The 12,264-nt window shown below is 28.3% G+C and overlaps 1 protein-coding gene across 1 annotated transcript in view; it reads left to right on the forward strand.

Annotated features, from left to right (window-relative positions):
- Positions 1–1,610: 1,610 nt before the first annotated feature.
- The window catches only part of LOC107444686 (C-Maf-inducing protein), a 66,243-nt gene continuing 55,589 nt past the window's right edge, over positions 1,611–12,264 (forward strand). The window contains exon 1 of the mRNA XM_043038702.2: positions 1,611–3,059. Coding sequence (XP_042894636.1) covers positions 2,595–3,059 — 465 coding nt within the window. The 5' untranslated portion in view covers positions 1,611–2,594. The remainder of the gene's footprint in view (positions 3,060–12,264) is intronic.

Below are 12,264 nucleotides of genomic sequence, written 5' to 3' on the forward strand. Positions count from 1 at the left end.
CAGTTTAGAGTGTGACACCAGACGTGTTTTGCTATGGCGGAAAAGAGACACTCGAAATAACCCTATATTCGTCCAGGACGGATCACATTATAGAAGAGATGATTTGATCATCTGAGTTGGAAACAGTATAGATGAACATACTGACCCGTATTTCATTCAGAAAGGCAATTTGATGACTCAAAAGTATGCAGACAAGATTCTCAGATCCCATGTAGCATCTTACGCTCCAGCCATCAGTGATTTCTTTCTTTTAATAAAGGATAATGTCAGACCTCATGCAGCTCGTCACGTGGAGAAATTCCTTGAAGCAGAAACCATATATTGAGTGGCCAGCATGCTCTCCAGATCTTAATACGATCGAGTTTACTTGGGGTTAATCAGATCGAGTTCGCACTAGGATGCGTTGCTGCAAAATCAAGGCCTTTTGTTACAGTCCAAGAATTGGAGATCGCACTTCGTCAAGAGGGGAACAATATTCCTCAAAGTCTCATCGATAGCCTCATCGCATCCATGCAAAATAGGTGTGCGTCAATCTTAGTGGTTCGAGGAGACCACGCACCATATTAAGCATCCTTTATCATTTCCGTACTAACAGTTTTTTCTCATTTACATGCTATCGAATTGTTGCCTTGAAACATCATTTCATGTTCCTTATAGCATTCCAAATAATTAAATTTCCTAGCGATTGTTTTTTGCTTCTCTTTTTATATGTTGCATTTTGTTAAACTTATATTCTCCATTTTTTGATCGAGTATGGCAATCAAGCAGAGGTTTCATAACTTTTTTGCTTGCTCCCCTAATATTTTTTGAGTAGTGTAGTTAAATTGATTTTTTACGTTAATAAAACTGTGCAAGGTGTAAAGGGCTTTAAGCCCTATACAATTGTAATCGCTTTTTTAGCCATACCAGTTTTAAACGGTTTCAAAATCGTAAAGGTAAAGAAATGTTTCTAACTGTAAGCTTTACGGTAAATTGGATGAACAGACTGCTACCGGGTATTTTACTGTAATTTTAGGATATAATTTTAACTGTTTAGACTGTAATTATTTTCAACCTTTTCTACGTTCAAGCTTAAAACTTTTAATCTTACGTCTTTATTTCCCAAAAGTATATTACTAAATTTCTTATTCCGTTTAAAATGTTAAATTTGCTTTTACAAGCTTTTATTGTTAAATTTTCCATTCCTCTTTAAGCGTTAAATTAGTTTTTATTAACTTAAATTTTTAAATTTTTTAATTCTGCGTCAATTCTAATAGAATCATTCCTATTAAATCCCTATATAGTTGTAATTTGGTATTTAATTTTGGTTTTCATCAAAAAATTATGTTTAGATATTTCTCATTTAAAAGGTTTAATTAATTCAGGTTCAAAGGTTTAATAATTGTATATTTATTTTTTTACTATTTTTAATATTAACAAACAACTGAAGAAGACTACTTCAACTAAAGATACTTAATATAAGTGTTTTTTAACCATGCAAATACCAAAGCAAGATAACTTCACAAAAACCGCTCTGTTTTTCTATTAAAAAAAAACATCCAGTCCTTGAAAACTGGCGACACGAAACTTAACTTGGCGACAAAAATGGAATCAGCATAACGCTAGAATTCATGCAACCCTGGACAAGGTTCCATTTTGCTCAGCTGATGAGAAGTTCTCTTCGGTCTTCATCACGTTTCTCCCTATCGAAAATATCTGTCATCTTTTGGATTTATCCGATTCTTGGATTGCTTCCAATTTAATCCTTTCAATCCCGGGATTAACAAATTCCTTATTGCAAGAATTAGTAACTCTCAATTCCCTTTACAAGTATTGGGGTTCCTTTTTCCACAGGCAGTGCAAGAAAAGTTCCAGATTTCCAGAATTATCGTTTGTGAAATATAACAGCTTCGAACCCAGTACATATTGATGTGCTATTTAATTGTAAGTACTTTTAAAAAATGGTTCAAATATGAAGCTATCAGTACTACTCAACCGGTCAGATCGATAACGTTTTTAATTACGAAAGTATCCGATTATTGATCATTGGCTTGATACTGTGTCAACAGTACTGTTAATGGTGTGAACGGTTATGGATAAACATGTTTCTCAGCTTATTGTTTGAAGATGAACAGCAAGATGATACTTGAATTATGAGATGAAATAAGTATTCAGTTAATTATACTAGTTAGTAGCGTAAGAAAGGGTCAGTGCCAGTTAGTGAAAGAAGGTTATAGTATTACTGAGCTTTATTATTTTAATTAAAAATAAACGCTATGATTGATTGAACTGGTTAAATTAAGCTATAATAATGAATTATATAAATGAAATTATGTACTTGGAATACTATTATTTTAGTTAAATATTCAAAAACTTACTAATTAAACTCAAGATTGCTTTAGTTGAAATTATAAATTTCATTTATTAATTTTCAGTACGTAATTATTATTGAATAATAAAAAATAACCATGGGTAATATCGTTCTAATATTATTTAATACCCATGAGAAGATGGTTACCCATAGACTGCTAAATTGCCAGTCTGCTATCCTTGTTATGATTTCTTAAAATTCAATCAAAAATGTCATCTGATACATTTAAGTGACATTCTTGAGAATGGATAAGATACCAGAAGATACCACCGACAGCTGCAGCACAAGTAGTTCAGTTGAGCTGCAGATACCGACAGTGAGTAACAATGATGCAGACGATAGCGATTCAGCAACAGTTGTGCCATTGCATCCCAGCATCCAAAATGCGGATTCTAGTCCGTATTCTAGTTGCTCGGAGGAACCTAAACAGTTCCTGACAATTAGTCCGGGAAGACATTGTTCTGTAGATTCCTCATCGTCCGGCAGTTCAGGTGGCAGGAGATCAAACTGTTCTACACCATGCAGGTCTCCTGTGCCACCCAGCAGTCCTCAGGGTCCCAGATTTAAACTTATATACGAGGGACAAGTGCATTTGTGTCGCCTAAATCATACTAGAACAGTAATTAGCAAATTACTGAGTTCAAGGTTCTTAAGGAGGTGGGAGACACATCATTTGATATTAGAGGATTCGTACATGACATCCAGACATGTAAGTTTAATTTACATGTTTTTTAACTTCACATATTGTTTAATTTACACGTTTTATTTTATATGTCTATTTTACATTTTTTAAATTTTGTATTTTAAGTTGATTGATTAGCAGGGCTAGAGTTTCGAAAGTCTTGAATTGGATTTGGGCTGGACAAGTGACTTGTTGTCAAAAACGGTTTTTAACCGCTCTTAATTTAAAAAAAATATCCAAAATCTAGAATGCAGAAAATAGTTAAAAAATGAATAAATATCTCCGAATGTAATGAATAACTATACACTCATTGCATAAAAATGAATATCAGGCTACATTTTCAGCCATAATTAATTTTAAACATTTATTCAACATCAATTGAAAAACTCGCAATTCATAGGTTATATTAATATTATAGGTTATATTAGGTTATATTAATAAACTTTATATTTAATCAGGGTTTGAGTTTTGGACAGAGAGCGTTGGGCTTACCATTCAAAACTATCAAACTGCTCAAAAATACAAAGAAGATGGAACCAGTTACTTTTAATTCAATTCTTTTTAATGCATATATTTTTACATCATAGATCTATGTTTGATAGTTGTTTAATTAATAAGTTGTTAATTTTTTTTATAACTTGTTGTTAATTTTTATTATTTTATTACAATACTTTGCATCGCCTCAACAAAATCTATCTATTTGACTGTTGACTGAAGTGTTTTGGATAGTTTTTTGACCGAATCGGCAAAACCATAGTTCCTATCGAGGATTTAACCATTGTGTTCAAAATTTTGCCAACCTGGCTTTTAACAGGTTGACTGTAAATTGGATTAAGATATGCTAATTTGCTGCAAAATAAACATGATATTTAGCTGAACCAAGTTTAAGTTTACCCAATCGTGAATTCATATGCAAAAAAATTAAATTACAGGATTCATATTTCTTCAAGCTTGAAACACATCTACTATTCAGTAGCTGATAGTTTTAATAAAACAAATTATTTTATTGGTTAGGGCATTAAATACAACTTGTTTCAACAATACTAATTAACTAATACAAAAACGATTTAATTAAATAATCTTATAAGATTAGAGTACTGGAAAGTAAAAAAAATTGCTATTGTGTTAAAATAAATAGTTCTCAAATGCACTGTAAAAAATTCCGGATTAAATTTCGGCGTAAAGTACCGATACTTTGGTTACATCATTTAAAAAAAGTACATTTACAGAAGAATAGTATATCGTAATTTTTGCAACAATATTTTTTTAATTAGAGTGATTCAGTGATTTTATGGCAGTTATTACTGTAAAAATTATGGTATATCAGTTTTTTGTTGTTCCTTAACATGTTTCGGTAAAAATAGATTTTACGGTAAACAGTATCGGCACCTTGACTGCCGATACTTTTTAATATAATTTGATCCGGAATTTTTTACAGCGTATATTGTCTGACAATCATGAGAAAAACATTCAGTTTGGTTTGAGTCTCATCTCGTGACTGCTAGACTGAAGGAGAGTATTTTATGTTTCGACACATTTTGTTCTGCACTATTAAACTTATTGAAGCACGACAAACCCGATTAACGTCTAAATTTGCTTCAATCTAATTCAAGTATTGAATTGTACCATATTATCAAGTAAATAAGCCAAATTAACTAATTTTAATTTTTATGTTTCAACTTGAATGGAAACATGCTTCAATTTAACAATTTATTAAGGTTCCATCGTATTCATACATATTATGTTTCAACATTGGACTGATTTTTGAGGAGTGCAGACTGAACCATAGTATTGACATTTTGTTAAGTAATATTAAGCGCACTTTTTTAAGATCCCAATTTTTTGTTTGTTTGTTTGTTTCCGAATTATTTTTGTTGTTTAAATTGAACTATCATTTCGTGCAGTGCAGTGAGAGAAAGATCAAGTTGCACGGTTTTATGGAATAAAATGACACCATACTATTCTAGAAGAAAATGTAGTAAATATTATGGCTCGTTATTAGTATATATATCTCCCTGGATGCCCCCTGACGGAGGCGGGACAGGGTTGAGTAATAAATCAGCATATATACCAATATGTCAAAAAATTTTAATTTTGACACTGTTAAATATATTGTTATAGTGCACAAAAAAAGAACCGAGACTTCCTGAATAACGTTTGATCGAATTTTCACGGTCAAGGTCTCAATGGTTAGAGGGGATGACCTCAAATATGCTAATTAATTAGTACAGACGATGTTTCAAGTTATGAAATCAGACACAAAATGCATTTTTTTCTTAATAAATATACCTGTTTTTGGACGGATTCAGATTTTTGACCCCCCAAAATGAAACGAGTAGCCCCAATCTAGGAAATATGGTCAGAATAGTTTGGTCAGGAGAGCTGTCCAAAATTTGGACCCCATAATATTAATTTTTGCTTATTTTAACATTTCTCGAGAACTTTTTAAGCGAAATGAAAAATTTTTTGCATTTAGTTATGAAATTTGTTTATCCAAAAATAATTTACTGCAAAAAAACTTTTAGTAAATGTTTATTATTCTTTATATTTTATTTAATAATAGTCAAAAAATTTTTGAATTGCAAGAAGTAAATTTTTTTTACATCAAATTTGAAGAATGTACATGGTTTGACGGAAACCGATCGTATAGTTACTGAAAAATCAAATTTCAAAAAGTAATATTTTTGGATTTTTTTATTTTAGGGCATTTTTGAGATTTTTGGTGATTTTTTGTGTTTTCACAAAATAGAAGTTTTGAAGTATATTTCCGTAGATGCATCAATGTAAATGTATCGAAACAGTTTTCCTATCTTCTTCAGCCTTTTTTTCTGAATTTAGCATTAATTGCAAACTTAATTGAAAATTAAATTTCAATTTCTCTTAATTTACATTTTTATGCCATACGATACTTTACTAAAGAAATCTTTAAATTTAATACGGGATTATTTAAATGAATTTTTTGCACTAGATTGCGCAAGGAAGTAATTTTGACTGCTTTTTAATTTCAATAAGAAAAACAATGATGTATATAATTACACAATTTCTTAGAATTTTGTGATTTTTATAATTATTTTTATTGTTGGTATTTACTAGTAACTTGTTACGTAACTGAAAATGATATCAAAAATATTAAAAATTAATTTTAAGCAAATTTATTTATACATTAGTTTTTCTTTCTTAATGCAGTCATTTTGACTGCTTTTGGGCAATATAGGTATTTCAGTCTTTCTAGTGTTAATGCCCTTTATTTTACTATTTTTTAAGGACATATTTCTAGATTTTTTAAATCGTCAAAACCCAGGATCTGATATAATTATACTGCTATAATAAAGTGTCAGTTATTTGTAACCTTAATAAAATGTTATATTTGACAATATATTAGTTCAAGTTATTAATTAGTTAAGTTATTTATTTGTGTTAATCAAGATTGTGGAATTAAAAATAAGAAATATTATCTTGAGTTTGGTATTTATTTTTTTACAAATTGTAAATTAAAATTTCTGAATGTTTATGAAGATATGTCGTAACTACCCAACTTTCTTGATAATTGGAAATTGCAAAGGTTTGCTTTTTACAATAGGTATTTTGACAATAGACAAGCATATTTCATTATCATGGGTATATTTCATTTAAGTTTTCAAGTGTTTTCATCTTTCTCTTATTCTCCCACTTTTAAATTAATATTATCATTTCTAAATTATCATTTCATTATCATCTCTAAATTATCATTCTAAATTATCATTTCTAAAATAGTATTTCTAAAATATCAAAGAATTCTGATTTTTTAAAATTTTTCAAACAATTAATTTTTATTATTCTTTCTTTTTTGCCACACTTTTTCAAAGGTTTTTTTAAATATTTTTTTTGTTAGAAACTGGAGTTGGATACCAGTTTGAATTGATTACAAGTCGTAATAATGCAATATTGTAGTTTACATTTTACATTTGAAACCATGATTGCAAGCAATCATAAATTATGATTATAATTGCACACTGTAAAAAATTCCGTATCAAATTACGGTAAAAAGTACCGGCACTCTTGGGACATGTAACGGAACAAAAAAATCTGATATACCATAGTTTTTACGATAATATAATTTCCGTAAAATCATTAAATCACTCTAATTAAATAAATATTGCTGTAAAAATTACGGTATAATATTGTACAGTAAAAAGGGATTTTGCTGTAAAATGGATTTTACGGATTATGCATCCAAAATGCTGATACTATATATCGGAGATCAGGAATTGTTACAGTGTAGTTCCGGTTATAAGTTGTGATAATTACTATCTTAATGTACTATTACGAATTGTCATGATCTCCATTTATGAGTATACATGATTGTAACTAATAGAAATTATATGTGTTTGACATATATACAATTACAAAGGATTATGATCACTTGATTTGAAATAATCTGTTTAATCCACCAATCAAAAGTTAGGATGACAATATAATTGAATACCTGTTATTGCGATGTTTAAGTTGATTTATTGTTATAGTTATCTTTCCATTTTTTTCTTTATACTTCAGATTATAACATAAATACATTTTTAAGCAATAAAGTAGAATTATAACATAAATGTAGCTTTATATTAAAATAATTGTTTCTAAATAGGGCATTTTTCAAACCGTGGAAACAAAACTTAAAAGCTCAGGCAACAGTTAAGTTATTTAATTCACAGTTTGTGACAGTTGGTCAAAATTTTTGAGTAAATTTTGTAATTCTGTTTATTGTCATAAATTAGTTTAAATTGTTGTAAAAGTTTTCTACCATAAAAAATATTTTTTTTCTATTCAAAAGGCTGAATTTTGGACATCGAGTCAATGTAGCACCAAGATAATTTCATTAAATGTGTCTAGTTATTTACAAATAAAAATAAGTGTATAAAGTTTAAATAAGAAGGTTACTTGATAATATCCTTAACAAATTATAATAATCTTTAAGTTATATTACTGTGAGAACATAAATTAAAGCAATTATTTAGCGTTTTGACATATTTATGAAAAAATTATTTTCGAAAACACACTATTATTTTACAGAAAATAAATTAAATACTTTAAAATAATTTATCCATCATCAAAGTAATTTTTCAAATATTTATGTTTTTATGAAGAAATTCTGCAACGAGCTGCAATTTTTATACACGTAAAAAAACAGAATGAAAAGAATTCTGACAAAATTACCATTATCTATGGTAATGACATTTCTGGTAAAAAAACATAATTAAGGTATTGAAAAGCAAAATACATGATATTTAAACCATTATTTTGGTAATTTTTCCACTCATATGATAACAGTTTTTTTATTGTCAATATTGTCACACATTTAGTAAAAAGTACAAAACTGAAAACAAAGTTAAGCCGAATAAATGGTTTTCTATGCCATCCTCTAAGGTATCATGATAAAATTACCAACCTTTACCACATTTACCAAATTTTATCACGCATTATTGAACTATATTTTATTGCTTATTTCTCCAAAATCATATACCAAGTGCTTCAGTAAAAATTATCGAACTTTTTGGGGTTCCCATAGAGCCAGAAATACAATAAATTTTACCATATTCTGGTAGTTTTTACCATACGTTATTCCCTTTGAGAAGTGCTTATTTATAATTAAGTTCCCAAAAATTATATAAACAGTGGAATGTCTCACGCAGTGTAAAAATCAAATCATTGACTGAATAATAAAATATATGAGAAGTAATTTTATTCGTTGAAAAATTTATTATTATAATAGTTCAAATAAAAAAAACTGTTAAGATTTTTATATTTTTAAAATTCTAAACATAAATTAATTAAATTTTTTACCTGGGAGCGTCTTATCTTTCTCTCTCTCTTTTCTTACTTTCAATATCAATTCATGTGTGAGTTTTTAAAATAAAGATATCGAAATAAATAAATAAAATTTTCTTCTTCCATGGATAAATAATTGTTATTTAAAGAAATCACTAAATTTGCGAAATTGGAATAAAATTTGAAGAAAAAAATGGAATTTTGGAAAAAAGGAATTAAAAACTTATGGTAAGTTCATAAATAAAATTGGTCTTTTGAGCATACATCAATATTGGTTTAATCTTTTTTTATTACAAGTTTAACGTATAATAATTCTCGGATTGATTATCAAATGTCATTTTTTTTAATTTTCTCAGTTTTTCATATTTTTTTCGTTTTCTCAGTGTACGTATACACTATCGTAATAAAAAAAAAAATGGAATTTCGGTAAAAAGGAATTAAAACGTTGTGGTAAGTTCATAAATAAAATTGGTCTTTTGAGCATATCAAATTGATTTATTGATATATCAATATTGATTTAAATTTTTTTATTACAAGTTTAACATATAATAATTCTCGAATTGATCATCAAACGTCAATTTTTTTTATTTTCTCAGTTTTTCATATCTTTTTTGTTTTCTCAGTTAACTTATCAATACACTGTCGTAATTTCTAGCTTCCAAGTTCTATAGCTTTTTGCTTAGAAAGAAACATAACTTAAAGTTGAATCCCCACGGTTCTCATTATATTTAACACAGAAAGGCAATATCCCTGATAGTTGTTTTTTCATAAAACTGACGTATTTTGCCAGAATCGCAGTACCATTTACAAAGACCAAGTGCCTTTTTTAAAAAAAAGAGTCAGTGCTTTTAGTTATCAAGAGCTTTCAGCTATGCTACTCCTACTTAATAATGTCAATAGTGACAAAGTACAAGATAAAATCTAAGTAAATTTGTTAATATAATGTTAAGCATATTGATGGAAAATTGAATTTCAATCACAGTCTTGTGAAACGTAATGTACCATGCTAACATATCACGAAGCAGCCGTTGATAAAATAGAACTGTTTACTTTGTACTCAAGTTTCTTTCAAAGCTAAACCAGGTGTTATTTTATAGAGTTATTTTAAAGTACCTATAGTTAAATGAACTTTGTAAAACCAGCTGTTCAGCTCTTTTTATACCAATAACATTATAACATAACAACATTTAGTTTATAAAATTAAAAGTTTATAATGTTTTAAGCTTTTAAAGGTATTCTAACTTGCAGAGTTAGGCAAAAATGTCAAATGATCAAATTTTTGCTTAAATTGTAGTCGTGATTAAAACTAAAATTTTAGTTACGATTACAGGCAATCATATGATTATATGCAATATTGATTGCAAGAAATCGTGATGATACGCGATATTGATTACAAGTAATCATGGCGACAATTAATAGTGATTATTAAGTTGGCATACAACTTTTAAATGCTAATTTCGCATAGTTAAGGAAAAATGTCAAGTAATAGACGTTTGTTTACAATCTTAGTCATGATTCGAGCGAATTATATTTGTTATTAGAATTTTAGACCCGAATACAAGTATCATATTATTTTCGGCAATAATAATTGCTAGTAATAATATGATTGCATGCAATATTGATAAGTTGTGTGATTATATGTAATATTGATTTCAAATCATATGATTATATGTTATATTGATTTCAAGTTATCAAATGATTATATGCAATATTAGTTACGAATAATCATGGCTGTAATTTACCGTGATTACAAGTAATTACGCAATTATTAGTCACGATTGTAATTTTCTAATTGATTTTATTACGATGTTTAAATTAAATATTAAATAAAAACTTATTTGCGTTTCTTTTAATATTACATAAAATATATTTTTAAGTCTTAATAAAATTTACTATACTAAAGAATAAGTATTTTAAATCTCAATTAGTAATGACTGCTACTATAATAGACTTGTGAGTTGTGATTACATGTCTTGTTTTAAATTACGGTTACTTCGAATTAAAATAGTGTTCTTAAATTGCAACTATCATTTGCAATCAGTATTACAGTTAAATGGTAATTACGTACCACTATCGGTAAGTTCAGTCTAATCAAGTTCAGTCATAAGTGCACTTGAATAAAGTTCTGTCGCTTTGTAATTGTAGTTTTACAATCAACCTCCATTCCTGATAGAGGGCTATACGATCTGAATCAGTCCAAACTTAATCATAATACTACAAATTATTGCTCATAAAAATGTTCTTCAAAATGTTTTATGGTAGTTGTCAAAATATTATCTATGAATATTCAATCCTAATTTCTAGGTTCTTCAATTCTAAATTTTCAATTCTACACACATCAATTCTATTTTCAATCAAGTCTTATATGCAGGGTGTTCTTTTATACCCATCCGTAGCATAATATTTGTAGAATCCTTGGGAAAAATGAAATACAAAAAATATGCACATTTGGAGTTGTAAATTAATATTGCAGCCAGGACAAAAATAATACCATCGAAATTTGTCGAAATATAAGTGAGGAAATTGGAACTGAAAGTATCAAAATCTATTTGATTGCTAAATAAATTAGACAGGAATTGAGAATCGATTGCTAGAAATACTTCATGTTTCATCTAGCAATCAAACTGGTTTTACCGTTTTTGTTATGTCTTCCTTACTAATGAATTCGAGTTATTCCGCAGAATTTTAGTTTCCTCTTTACTTAAATATTAACTTGCCATTCCCTAAGCATACTTTTTTATTTTAATTTTGACACCTATGTATTTGATAACTTTTTAATTTTTTTTCTTCGAATTATGTATTCCAAAGACAGTTATTACAGTATACCCTGTATAGAATAATGTCCAGCTTCCACCTAAAATAGTTGAAAATTTAGTTTATTATGGTTCGCATAAGCTAAAATTCAAACAAGGAGTTTAACTAGCAAACATATTTGTTAATGGAATGATGGAATTTTATACTTGCACTTCATAAAGAAGACCTCCTACACTCACACATGTGACCTATGATGTCAGCACCAGCTAATCTTTATCAGCAAAATAGTGCATTAAAGTTGAACTCAGTTTTCTACATAAGTTAAAATGTTAATTAACGATAAGTTAATTATATATCGTACATTGAATTAGTTGAAATGTAATTCTTTCTCGTTTACTTTTTTTTACTTAACTTAGATTTATTATTTGTTTATATATTTTATTGTAACTATGATATAATTTTGTTTTGTGTCCTGGCAACTTCGATGAATAATTAGTTTATGTTCCACATGGCTTCGTGCCTGTCTTGTCTCAGTGTAAATATATAGTGAAAGAATTGAAATCTTTGAGAAAGAATTTTTGTGAAAATATTTAGAATGTGCCATTTAAAAGAATTAATACTCGACTGGAGAGGCTTACTCGGAATAGAATGGAAAGAACAGTTGCTAACGTAAACAAAT

This window comes from Parasteatoda tepidariorum, chromosome 10 (assembly GCF_043381705.1).
Source record: "Parasteatoda tepidariorum isolate YZ-2023 chromosome 10, CAS_Ptep_4.0, whole genome shotgun sequence".
Lineage (NCBI taxonomy): Eukaryota > Metazoa > Arthropoda > Arachnida > Araneae > Theridiidae > Parasteatoda > Parasteatoda tepidariorum.